This window comes from Centroberyx affinis, unplaced genomic scaffold (assembly GCF_046629955.1).
Source record: "Centroberyx affinis isolate AG114_WGS23_722 - 3 ecotype Tasmania unplaced genomic scaffold, CSIRO-AGI_Caff_v1 ptg001173l_1, whole genome shotgun sequence".
NCBI classification, from domain to species: domain Eukaryota; kingdom Metazoa; phylum Chordata; class Actinopteri; order Beryciformes; family Berycidae; genus Centroberyx; species Centroberyx affinis.
In genome coordinates, this window is record NW_027279703.1 from 555391 (window position 1) to 569251 (window position 13861).

The following is a 13861-nucleotide window of genomic DNA, read 5'->3' on the forward strand; positions in this document are numbered from 1 at the left end:
CCCTATTGATTCGGTGTAATAACGCACGAGTGTCAGTTTGCCCGCTGCTGTTGGCGCCGTTTAAACTGCCGACAGGAAACCAAACAACTTGCTGAAAGCTGACTGCGGAGATCAGTGGGAGCAGCAGACAGGTGGCTGAGAGGCTTGTGATCAAGGGGGTAGAGAGCGAATCAGTGCCAGGACAGAGCGGCTGTGATCAGGGTGTGGCGCCCCGCTGCGGCCGGACACATCTGACCGATGGATCACAGCAGGACGTCCGTGTCTGGCTGTCAAGGCTCAGAGCCGAGCCCAGTAGGACCTCTGCGCTGCTGATATCATTTATTGGCTGTATGTATAAACTCCTTGATTCACCATCTCCAGGGAATCAGGTTAAAGGGGGTTAAAGGAGCTTGGAGAGAGGACCAACTCTGTCTCTCGTTTACCCCCCTGAAACTCCATCGTCCCCCCACCCCCCAACCCCAAAAACATTACACCAGGTTGCCCGAGACAACACAATGATTGACAGCTCTCCATTCGTCAGACAGTATTTTTCACAGAAAACCATACAATAAAATGCATATACTGTCTATAAAATGAAATCAAAAACCTGTCACAGGGAAATGCATTGTTTATCTGTTTTTATCTGTTTATCTACATGGTTTTGTGCACAAACATGATTCATTTTTCCAAGAAAAAAAAAAAAAAAAAAAATCAAAGTAAAGATGGAAGATCCAGAGAGTTTTCTGGGAGTCAAACAGTAGACTCAGTGCAGAAAAACCTCATTATAGTAATAATAATAATAATATTTCAACAATATCAATAATTGCAATAATATAACACATTGCATTTTTATTTTAGCGTTCATCAAATGCCTGATTGTAAAAAGTCTATTTGTGACCGTGTGTAAAATGACCAAGTATGGTATCAAAACTTCAATACTTCAACATAAAAATGTCTTTTCAAAAGGAAAACTGGAAGAAAAAACACTAAATATAATGTAAGCACATTATACTCTGTAAAGTGTGTCAAATCCAAGCTCTTACCGAACAGAGTTCTAGTAATTGTAGCAAATCAAAGCACTGTGAATTTAATCACTCTCTCAGCATGCTATCAAACACGATCCCCGATGCTTTAGGAGCAACTGCTTTGTGCACACGTGGTACGCTTGTGCAACGTGCGCACATATGCGTGCATGTGCATACGCTCACACAGACACACGTGCACACACACACACACACACTCACACACACTCACACACACACACACACGGACGTTGCAGATGAAAAACAGGAGGGAAAATGCTATAATGTGACATACTGCATGTGCACTCAGAGTCATTCGATGTAAACAGTAGAGGGAGAATCACCTTGGTTTCTTTTTCTATGAGTCTATGTAGGAAGTATGTTGACTGTTTTTTGTTTTTTTTTGCTTTTTTTTTTTTACACTTATTCTTCACAACTAACTTTGCAAAATTCAGGAAAGAAATTGATGGTGACAACAACTTAAATCCTCCCTGTAGTCAACCCTGACGGATCAGTTAGGGTTATAATAACTCGAGTCATCGCATGTCAAGTGCATCTGATATGTACAGGATCATGATCGGGTGCAAAGGGAAAGAGTTCCATTTGGCAGGCTGTGAAGATTTCACTGAGGAAAAAAAGACAGAAATTTTTCCATTTGTCTATAGTGAAAGGAAGCATGGTGAGAGGGAATCTTCATCACAAAATTTCACACAATATAGAAAATTACTTGCTATGAGAAAAAAAATGTTGTTTTTTTTTCGGTGTGTTGATTTGAATTCATAAATCATCAGTCTGAATGAATTTGTTTATGACAGCAGTCTATGCCAAAAGATGTCCATTTCATGGTTTTTTGTTTTTTTTTTTCCTCCAGGGGAAATGGTTGGGAGTGCAAGTCAGGTCCGTCAGTCTCCTCTGCAGTTTGCCCTCCACTAGGCAGCAGAGAGTCGCGTTTCCTCCAGATGTCCGAAGATGAAAACGACAAAGAAGATATCCACACCTTGTCGAGTATGGTCTTGTCTCCCCAACTTTTCCTTGTTTTCTTTTTTGCCCTTTTAAAGGGTAGCTTTCCTACTCAGTTCATCTAGTGTACAACCTTATATCATCTATAAATTTAGATAGACTCCTTGCCTTTTCTCAGTTTTTCTATTTTTTTCTTTAAAAAATTCTTTACAAAATTTTCGAAAACAAACAAACCAAAAATAAACGTTCAACATCAAATGAAAATTGGTGGAAGATTGAAAAATGTGTTGCTGGTCAGTTCTAACCTTCCATGCTCCTGGCTCCAAGGCGGGTCGGTTGTGGGCCGTCTGACGCCTCATCGCATGGATCTACTTTCCACAACTCTCCACAGCTGTTCCCAAGGATGAAGGGAGACTTAGGGTGAGGGGATAGAGGAGGAGAGAGGAGTGGAAAGGGGAACTGGGGATGAACGGTAATCTGGTGGGAAGACCAGATACACTGTCACGCAAAAAACAAAAAAAAAAACATCCACTCCATCCTCCGCACCGAGAGCCCTGCATCCCAACCGCCCGTTTCCCTCTGCTCCGCTTGGGAAGGTCAAACCTCCACTGACTGGATCTGGTTCATCTGCGCCCGCATCATCTGGACGCTGTTGAGGATCTTCTTTTGATGGCCTGCTAACGTCACTCCCACCCTCAGGATGTCACTGTGATGAGAGACAGAGGCAGAGCGTCAGGACGGCATTACCACAGACCAGCTGGGTCAAATAATGTTTGGAAATACTTTTAAAAGTTTGATTTTAATTTATTTATTTATTTATGGATTTATTCATTTAACCTTTAATTAACTAGCCAAGGCAATTAAGAAACAAATTTGTATTTACAATTATGGCCTGGTGAGAGGCACAAGGCTTCTTAATTGGGAATTGGGAAAAACGAAAACAGGGAGACAAGACACGAAGGCTTGCAGTTTGCAGAAGGCAACAGAAAACATAATAAAACAGTAATGTTAAAAAAGACAGTGAAGTAGCACAGGCATATGCTGTACAGACACACAAGGACTTGGAGACAACAACAAGGACACCAAAAGTAATTAAAAAACGCAATAAAAACATACGGCAGGTAAGTTAGTGTAGTCATTTTGCTGAGAAACAGCTGCTTGTCCCACTCAGATGCCAGAAAGTTTAGGCAATAGCAAGAATGTGTTTGAATTTCTCTTTAGTATACTTCTAGTCCATTGTATATGTGCTCTCATGTAAATTTGCTCTAGTGTAAATTTGCTTATTGTCAACACAGACGCAATGCATATATGTGTATATATATATATATATATATATATATATATATATATATATATTCTTTTCACTGTTTTTTGTTTTGTTCTTGGTTCGTTTTTTTTTATCTCTGCAAGATACATTAGCCTTAAGAATAAAGGTTTTTGGGTTTTTTTACTTTTCAACGAGAGTCGCTTTTTATTTCTTTGTTATAATCACAAGACTGTTTGAATGTCAACTTGACAACTTCCCTGACTCTATCTGAACTGTCCTACTGTGGTAAACCTCACCAATCTGGTACTCAAGCAGGTAAAAACAAATCCTATGACTTCACAACTACTCTTTGACCCAGGTCCATCACAGGCATAATATTTATTGCACAACTCTAATGATATATACAGCATGCCAAGATAAACAGCACAAGTTACATCAAGGCAAAGCATCGGTAGTGTCAACAAATTCCTTTCAGTTCCAGACATGACCGCTTACCCGCTGTTTGTTGCACAATCTCTAATGCATGAGACAATGGCATTCCAGTCTCTTAACCTCTAGTCTCAACAGTGACAAGCCTTATTGGATTACACATTACAATCTATTTTATTCAAAGAATTTAAAGGCAGACGTCCGTAGATTCATCTTCGACTGGTGATATTGTCAGCTGTAGACAGGAGGTGACATAGTCTCATGTTTAGTAAACAGATACTGTGTTTCTGTCTACAGTAAGTATGTCTCTGTGTCTTTAAAGGTGGCATTCTTGACATGATTAAATCTTCTGAGTCAGGATTTTTTTTTTCTCTCCCCCAAACATCGAGCATAACCAACCACATATTCCAATCTTTCCTCTCAATCCTTTTAACTGAGGTAAAAGAGAAGCCTGGTAAACACATGGCAGAGAATAAAGGGTTTCTGTTATGGCTTTGAGCTATTGTGCCTACTGCTTAGCCTTGCCACTGCAACATTACGATCTGCTAATTACAAGCAGTGCAGCCAGAGTCAGGTTTACAATGAGCCGGGGGCGGAGTCTGGCACCGGTACAGGTTTTAGGTATGGAAGAGACTCCTCTAGAAACCTGCCTCTTATCAACATGCTTTCCCTCATGCTTATCAGAACCAGAACGGCAGGAATCATCGGCACTTACTCCATGGTCATCTGGGACACCACATCAAAAGTGGTGAAGTCAGCGTTGGCGAAGTTGTCTTTGTACTGGCCCATCTTGATGGCATCCAGCCACTCGTCCACAGTGCTGAAGCTGGAGAAGTCTGGGATGCTGCGGTCCAGGAGAGGGAGATGAACACTGGAGGGGACAGAGACACATGAACAAAAAACTTAGATCCATTTTGAATGCTGCTAGTGCGAGTCGAACATCATACTCAGTCCAGACCACCTGCGTATGATTCAAATATGAATTATGACATAACATTTTCAAAAGGCTAGACAGCACCAAAGAGAATCCCTCTGGCCTTATTCATGAACCAATATTTTCCGAGCTGATTTCTCATAAAGTGTACTTTTCCAAATGAAGTGATAGGCTTTAGGGAGCCAATATATCCCCTCAGTGTCTGTGGAAAATCTGGGCCTCGGTTCTGCACCCCACCACAAATGAAAGTACAGACAGGGATAATGGAAATAACTAAACCCTGGCTCTCAAAGGAAACTAACACCCAGAGCACAACCGCTTCAAAATGTTTTGTTTTGAAAATTGTGCAACTGCTTCAATTCAAGATTCGCCTAAAGCATTCATGGGAAGGATTTGATCTATCAAACCAAATGGCTTTCATTTAAATAACCGCTCGGCGCCAGGAGAAACAAGAGACACTGTGTTCGGCAAAAGTGAACTGCACCACGGACGGCACTGTACCAAAATCGTGAATTTCCTGTTAGAAAGAAGGCAGCCTTTACATTGACAGAAAATCAGATGCATTAGATTGTTCTAGATGCTATCCACATCGACGTGCAATCATGCTAAAACCCACAGCATTTCTTGTGGGATGCCTACACAGATGATACAGAGATAAACCACGTACACACTCAGTGATGCAACACACACACACACACACATACACACACAGAGGAAGGGAGAGAGAAGGGGATAAAAAAAGATTTAACACTGCACTATACAGTATATTCAATTTATGAGTATCACAATGACAGACAAACACCGCAAACACACATAAATCACATAAATCAGACAAAGATCATCTTCACCCGGCTCCCTGCCACTCACCCTGAAGATAATGGGGTCATGGCCTTTAGGGTGTTGGGATTGCGGATCATCTTGTCGAGGTTGTTGACAATCTGGCTGAACTTGGGCCGGTTGTTGCGGTCCTTCTGCCAGCAGTCCAACATGAGCTGGTGGAGGGCGCTGGGGCAGTCCATGGGCGGGGGCAGCCGGTAGTCCTGCTCTATGGCGTTGATGACCTGCAGGGGGAGACACAGATCTCTAAGGGTTGCTATGAGGCTCTACGAGGAGGAGGTGGATCGATGGAAAGGAGAAGAGAGTACAATCCAATTGGAAAGCATCCCCTCTGGTTGAATAGATGTTCTGAATATCTAGTAAATGTGTCATGGTGGAGTTCTTGAATGACACTCCACTTTGAATGAGGTGATAACCATGTTCACAAGAGTGACTGGCGTGATTTGAGGTAAACATTGGCACTGGTGGCGGATTAGCGTCTGTTTTTAATGTCTGTTTTAACAACTGCTCTCTCTTCTGTTGAATATCTAACAAGATAATCTGTCCCTCTCTCACCATGTGGTGAAGCAACTGCTTTAGTCATTACTGAGCATTACTGCCAGAGAGAAAAAGATGGTTATTGCCTAAACATACATACTGTATATGAATTCATAAAGATGTACTTTTGCACATTTTACCACATTAGTTCTCTATGTGAGGAAATCACAACCACAATTTAATAGCTGGACCTGGCAGTAACTTACCAGCTGACTCATTAAGGAGATAAGCCTTATTCCAATGGCTTCCCACCTCCACTTACACTCTGCCAGCAGTGACCTCATCGCTGCCTGGCATCGGTGGCCTTTACAAAGTATTTAATGCTCCCTCCGTAAAAACACCTTAAAGATATGCTTGGCTCTGGCTTGTGAGTGCCCAGTGATGTTGTTGGTAGAGGGGCACACAGAGGTGGTGCACGGTTAACAGAGTGGAACAACCCGGAGGACACTTCTGACGAGGACCCACAATCCCCTGCTCATTATCAGGGCCATTAAAGGAGCTCCATTCAGACCCAGATTAATCTCATTCATGAGACCTCCAAACGAGGACCCCGATGGAGCAGAAACACTATCTGGAGCTGCTAATAAGATAACCGTTGAGGTCCTCAGTCCCTCTTAGCACATTAGTGTTCTCACTTTCAATTTGAAACTATTTTCATTATCTCTCTCCCCATAATTTGCTCTCTCCGCTGCCACCCAGAGGGAGCTAGGAAATGGAAGCTCCAGTCAAGAGCAGAAATTGTCCGCTGAGCACTGCCGTGCATTTCAAATGATCTGATTATCTCCCTGTGGTAAGTGTGGGGGATTTTCACATGAAACCCATGTGTGAAAGCCTCTGTTTAGCTAAGGGAAAGCAGATACAATGACAAAATGGATCTCTAAGGAGTTTGAGGCTGTAATGAAATTCAGGAAGCAAAAACTGTATGTATATGAGTCATTGTTTGAATAGCAAGGTGTTTAAGGGAGAAAAGACTGTCGGGAGAACAAAAAAGAAAGCAATTATGATAACGACTATTGACTAGATAAACACATACATCTTGATTGGTCATGTCCCAGTAAGGCCTTTCTCCGTAGGACATGACTTCCCACATGACGATCCCGTAGCTCCACACATCACTGGCAGAGGTGAACTTCCTGTACTGGATAGCTTCGGGGGCAGTCCATCGGATAGGGATCTTCCCTCCCTGCGAACACAAAGGGCACAACCTCAGCGAGGGAAGCGAGACCGAAACCTGACCGTCACAGTGTCCTGGCTCCGGAGAGAGAGATCGTTCATGGCAACAATACTGACGGTAATCCAAACTGGGAGATGGATATAACAAAACCCCTGGGAGTAAAGTGTGGTACATGAAATACTGGACAGGCGAGGAGGAGGAAGAGGGGAAGAACAGGTGAAGGGGCGATGTGTGTCTCGATAGGGAGGGTAGTGTGGGAGTGTGCTGTGTGTGTGTGTCAGACCTGGGTCAAATAAAAACACACAAGCCTTAGCTTTTGATTTAACCCACTTGCGGCACCGGATGAGTGGGATTCTCAATATCTGGACAGATCAGATAGTGTCAGACAACCTGTCAGTCACAGGAAAGTATATTAAACTGACTGATATTCGACTATATTAAACTTTCTGGAGCTTATGTCGTCATATGTGGTACCCCGAACCCCAGCATACCCTACAAGCATGTTAAAGAAGAACTATTTGTGAATACTATTTGACCCAGGTCTGCTGTGTGTGTGTGTGTGTGTGTGTCACAGTGTATCATGGTGAAGATAAAATGGTAATGTTCCTCACCAGGGCGCTGGTATAGGTGGGGTCTGACGTGTCGTCCTCCAGGAAGCGCGACAGCCCGAAGTCCGACACCTTGCACACGAGGTTGCTGTTGACCAGGATGTTGCGGGCAGCCAGATCGCGGTGGACGTAGTTCATGTCGGCGAGGTACTTCATGCCCGAGGCGATACCGCGCAACATGCCTACCAGCTGGATCACAGTGAACTGCCCATCGTTTTGCTGGAAAACAAACAACATATTAAAATCCTGTTGAGTATTCACAGACGTGGGATGCTGCTGGAAATTCTGGTGTGACCTTGGGCACTACAGCTGTCAGAATGAATTTCAATATTCAAATTTCAGTCAAAAGTCAAACATTCATAATGAATTCGACTCCCAATCTGCCCACTAAATACATCAAAAACAGCATTTTTTTTCCCTTGTTATACAGCCGATTGAACTGATGCCACTCACGCCTCAGCTCCATAGATTCTCATACTCTGCCACTCTTGCAATTCTCTTCTACTAGCCTGCTGGTTTGTTGTTAGCACACACATGCTTGCTAGCAGCATCACGGCAGATAACACAGCCTGACTAGATTTTGGAAGATACACTGGATTCCCTTCAGTGAAAGCCAAGACTCGCCCACTGATGTACTCTGATCTTTTCTCTTGCAAATTTAAAACAAAACACCAACCCAAGTCACATGTTGTGAATCAACTCTGGACAGAATCTCTATCTGTTCAAAAACGCATTGTCTGTTAATTGCTTCCTGTTTCATGTGTCAATAATATGTATATTTTATCATAAATATTCAAATTTCAGTCAAATTTGACTCATTTCAGTGAATTCATAGTCACATTTTTTCTACTGTACTAACCCTGATGGGGCTAATGTAGAACAGTATTACTTTGTTGGTCTGAAGAGCCTCTGCAGGCTTAGCCCCCCCTCAAGCTACTCCCCCCTTTCCTCCCCCAGTAGTGGCGCCCTCGTTCACAGTTAGACTATAGTTTGTAACGGCGCAGTTTGGGTTGGGCTTAACTGGTCTTGGCAGGGCCGGGCCAGGCTAAGCTGGGTCTGGCTGGCTGTCTACAGCTGTTCCCAGGCATGGTTTGGTGAGGGCTTTACCCCATGTATGGGGAGTGTCTGGAGCAGCAGTGCAGCTGTGCCTCCAACTGTGCACACCTGCACTCTCCCCACCACCCACCACGAGGCCCGGAGAACAGAGAGGATTCCAGAGAAAGGAGCATGGGAGCGCAGGGCCGGGTGTGGACAGACGGGACGGCTCAGCCTCATGGCCTGGACAGAGAGTGGGAGGGGCGGTTTAGCTGGGCCCCGATATTGGCTGTATATCCAGCCAGCCATATTAACAGTCTGTGTGACCGCTCCCCTAGCCTATTTCTCCTCCAAACACTTTGCTGCTCATTAGCCAAGCGGAGGCTTCTGCTCACGTCGAGCCGCTCCTCCTCGTGTACCACAGCAATTAAGCAGCATGCATTATTCATGAGGGTGAAACCTTTCTCACAAATACACACTGCCACCTAATCCGTGCACTGTGTTTGTATATACTTTAATTGGAAAGATTCTTCCAAAGTCTTTTGGGTCAGGTTAGCAGAAAGAGGAACCTTTCCTGGAAAAAAAATATGATATTTGTAGAGCTGTATGAATCAAGTTCTAGTATGAATTATACAGTAGTATTTCATATCAAAGGAAGACTTCCATTCACTTCCATTGCCTCCAGATAACACCATGGCTGTGATCGATCTCTCCATCCCAACCCCTCTGTTCCCTGCAGGTTTTTCTGCAGGAGCAGCAGGAGACACAATCCTTCAGCAGGCAGCTAGGTGCAGACTGCAGTGACCATTTTAAATAACCAGCCACCAGTCCTGCCTCCCTCAGAGAAGACACAAGAGGCTTTGACACTGTCAGCAATTGTTGTCATAAGCTGTCACCGTGAGGTGCCACAGAGGTTCCCTGTTGTTTTGAATACAATGCGCTGTCAAATATGTTTAGCAAACGTCTACATACAGACACACACCCTTCACCACCAGATCAAATTCAAGAAAGAGCTGATGCTTTGTGTCTCAGAGGTCGGAGGCTGAATGCAAATAAAGATCCTGTTTCTGAACCCCAAGCAGCAGTCAGAAATGTGCTGACAGGAGCTGGCATGTCTTGTTTCTTGAAGATGATTTTGATCTGTATTGTGATGCACAGAGGAAGGGTTTTCATGACATTTAGATTTTTCTGTAGACTTATTGCAGGCACGTCTTGTATTGAGGAAGGGAATGGGATCAAACTGGTGGAAACTGGGGTTGGGATCAAACTGGTGGAAATTATATCATTTATAGTAGCAGATAATATTTTCAAGTACTTTATTAATACCATTATTTAATTTCTAAATTAATCGACAGTGACTTTGCAATGCAACGGTAGTGCATAACACATTTCCTCATTCTTACATAAGGAAAGGAAATGGCTTGACTTGAAATTTTAATCTATATTCACTCATGAGCCTTGGCATGAGTATAGCACTTGCATATACATATACTGTCTATGTCATCTATAATACAGGGTTCCCATCATATCTTGTGAAGTGAAGTGAAGTTTAACTAAAAATAGGCCTTTATTTTGGCAAAAATCATACATTCCCAATTTCCATAAATCAGCAGCTCTTTTTTGCTCATTTAAAAAATGTGAATAGACCAATTAGAGTGGATGAAAGCATCCGAAAAGTCTGTCATATTAGCGGAAACATGTTCTTATTCCACTGACATCATACGACAGACGGTGCGGTGCTGTGTGACAGCAGCATCTTCTCATCTCATAGCCAACTTAATTTTCAAACATCTGACATTTCATTTTAAATCTTGCAAATGATGTGAATTATTTATGTGGGTTGAAGATGGGGAGCATAGTAGGTTCTGTGGAATATCTTTCTCTGGTTAGATTATGAAAATTCAAAATCCCATGAACTTGTGAGCACTGCATATTTTTTTGTCAGGGAGTCTGGAAAAATAACTGTGTGGTTCCTATATGCATCCATATACTGCATAATAAGCAGTAGAGTTACTGTGGGGTGAATGCAAATCAGAAACATGGCAAACATCAAAGGGCAACAGAACTGCCGGTCTCAGTACCCAGACAGCCGGACCCTGTTATTCAGTAGTCCACCATAAAGATCAAGAGAGAAAATAAAAAATAACGAGAGAAGAAGTAGAAGACAAATCAATAATTGGGCTAGACAGACATTCTGTGTGAGTGTTAATAGTGTAGCGTGATTGCACAGAGATAAGGTTACCTCTGAGGAATTGGTGATGGACGCTATGCTAACTAAAGAGGAGAGACAGAAATTGCACATGATTAATGTTCTGAATACTAATGTTCACTGGAACAAAGATGCCTGTGCATAAGTGCATTAACCCAGTGAGATTATTGGGCGAGTGTGTGTGCGTGTGCGTGTTCGAGTGTGTGTGCATTGGTGATTAAGCTCATGTGCCCTTGCAAGGTGTTTGTCTGTCTGTCTGCCTGTGTTTGAATAGTCAAAGTTTAAACTAGTCAGACTTAATAACTAACTACTCCAGGTGAGACAGTGACTCAACACAAACAATAGAGATTCAGTTACTCACTCTGAGGAAGGAGTCCAGAGATCCGTTCTCCATGAACTCGGTGATAATCATGACAGGGCTGCTCTTAGTGACCACGCCCTCCAGGTGGATGACGTTGGGATGGTCGAACTGGCCCATGATGCTGGCCTCGCTAAGGAAGTCCCGCCTTTGCTTTTCTGTGTAGCCAGACTTGAGAGTTTTTATGGCCACAAACATCTCCCTTTTACCTGGGAGCTTCAGGTTGCCGCTGCACACTTCCCCAAACTCTCCTGTCACGGAAGAGGCAGTAGTATGATTAAACTCTGAGTAGCATAAGCAACTAAAAGTAACCACTTTTCCTGCATCCATCTATATTCTGAAATCAATTAACAACCAAGTGATTTTATAATATTCTATTCAATCCATTTTTTTTCAGTCAGATTTTTCCATTACCTGCACCAATGACCTGCTCAATCTTCACACAGGATATATCAATCTCCTTGGCGAACTCCCTCACAGCCTCGTTGGGGTCCTCATATGTGAACGGATCAATATAAATCTTCATTCCTGGAGTCACTTGGAAAAAAGAAAAAGCCGCTATAATATTCGATTCTTACAGCCTCACTTGCGCTCCTCAAGGTTTGACAGCCAAATGCATTCAGGCACATTAACAATCAATTCACCTTGCATTCACACATTCCTGTGCAATTATATGATTTCTTTTTTTTTTATATTTGGGCAGCCAGTGAAGGTTGAAATGGAAGAGATAGAAAAGGTAGTGTAGTTAGAAATGGTGGTTATGACTAGTGCCTCATGGCTGCTGTACAGTAGTCAATGACCAAGGACATGGTACTCCCAAGTCCTCTTAGTGGTGATAAGGCAGGTTAATGTATATATCAACTTCTGTGAGTCATAGTGCCATTAACACCCAGGAGAGAAACCCGGGCACTATATCAGCATCGCTCAGCTCCACTCCAAGAAATAAATTGGCTCTCCTAAGCCCTGATGCCAGGTAAATTGGCTTAAGGTGGCCTTTAAGTGTTCAGGGACTTAAGTGTCCCAAGTTTTAAATCCGATTATTCGGCTCTCACTTCCACATCTGGCCTGAGGCTATTTCAATGGCTACTGCACTCATGCTTGGGCTGCTGCAGAGCTAGGGCAGCAAGCACACAGCCTTAAAACCTGGCATACTAAGCTGAAGAAGTGTGTGGCAGAGATGAACAGATGGAGAGGATCTTACCAGGAAAAAACCCCCATTATCAAAACCCCACAATCTCTTCCCAATCTGAAGCGCCATCCAAAAGACCACCCGCCATAAATGGCAAAGACCACCAAAAACAGGGGCAGACACCCAAAGTGTGACTGGTGTGAGGACAGAACGCACACAGGACACGTTGGCTTCTGTTTGTCTTAATAGCTGTGAAATACCCTAGCCTCTTACTGGCACACTGAATCACAAACTGGCAAAAAGGGGTTCTTTGTACAGCTTTTACTGTGATCGTAATACACTGAGAGAGCTGTGACCTTCACACAGCGGAATTACCGTAAAACGGGTAAAACAGAGCAGTCATTAAACAATCAAATAAACAAATAAATATGGGGTCGTAAACTTAAGATGGAAATAGATCAGTGCCTTTCCATTCAGGTAGGAAAACAAAGGATAAGCCATGATATCTTGGAGGGAGCCAGGGTTAAAAAGCTTCTCCTCAGCTCCATCTCCCGGATTTATTTCTGCATTATTGTAATAACAGTAACAGTATGCTACTGTGCGGTATGGAGGAAAAAAAAATCATCATTGAGAAATTCCATTCATTCACCAAGTCTTTTGAATTTTTTAACAATGGTAAATGACTCGTGGCATTAGTATGCTAATGGCTGTAACGTGAGTGAAGACTGACCTATTTCCACAACAATAGATTTAGTTGACTATGAAATGTGATGATGCGCAGAACACACACTTTAACACTGGTTATGATGGGGTAAATCCAGGCTCTAAGTGAGCAGAGTCAAACAACAGACAGGATTACTTCTGATGGGGGGGGGGGGGGGGGCAAGTGAAGCATCTCTGTGCTGGGCTACAGCCAAGGGCACCAGCATGCAAGGTGGTAGCCATGGAGACAGGTGTGTGAGGCAGCAGAGGGTTGAACGATAGCCATGGAGATGACTGTGTGAGATGGTCGTCATGGAGACAGGTGTGCGTGGTACTGGGTGGGGAGGGACTAGTGTTACACGCAAGGAGAGAGGGAGCTGGTTTACTCACTGTGGCCGCTGGTGTAGTGCTGCAGCTTGTCTGTGTACTCCGAATCCGCTCTGTCGAAGCCACGCCTCCTGGGGGAAAGACAAAGAACTCTAGCTCTGGTCCAGGGAGTATGAATGGGGAGGGGCAGTGACACAAATCAAACACTGCAAAACTACCTAAAGACACCCAGACTAGAGACACATGGAGAGCTGGAGCTGAGTGGGGGAAACATGCCAGCAGACTACATGCTTATCCTCCATTTGGAGACTCGCATCCAGACCACATCGTTTTAGGATGTCGGTGAACCAAATC

At 43.5% G+C, this 13861-nt stretch overlaps 1 protein-coding gene across 1 annotated transcript in view; it reads right to left on the reverse strand.

The window, feature by feature from the left end:
• Positions 1-1890: 1890 nt before the first annotated feature.
• The window catches only part of ephb2b (eph receptor B2b), a gene marked incomplete at its 5' end in the record, with an annotated part of 63039 nt that continues 51068 nt past the window's right edge, over positions 1891-13861 (reverse strand). The window contains 8 exons of the mRNA XM_071524292.1: positions 1891-2667; positions 4373-4528; positions 5459-5652; positions 6999-7148; positions 7751-7966; positions 11353-11600; positions 11764-11886; positions 13571-13638. Of these exons, the coding sequence (XP_071380393.1) occupies positions 2559-2667; positions 4373-4528; positions 5459-5652; positions 6999-7148; positions 7751-7966; positions 11353-11600; positions 11764-11886; positions 13571-13638 (1264 nt within the window). The remainder of the gene's footprint in view (positions 2668-4372; positions 4529-5458; positions 5653-6998; positions 7149-7750; positions 7967-11352; positions 11601-11763; positions 11887-13570; positions 13639-13861) is intronic.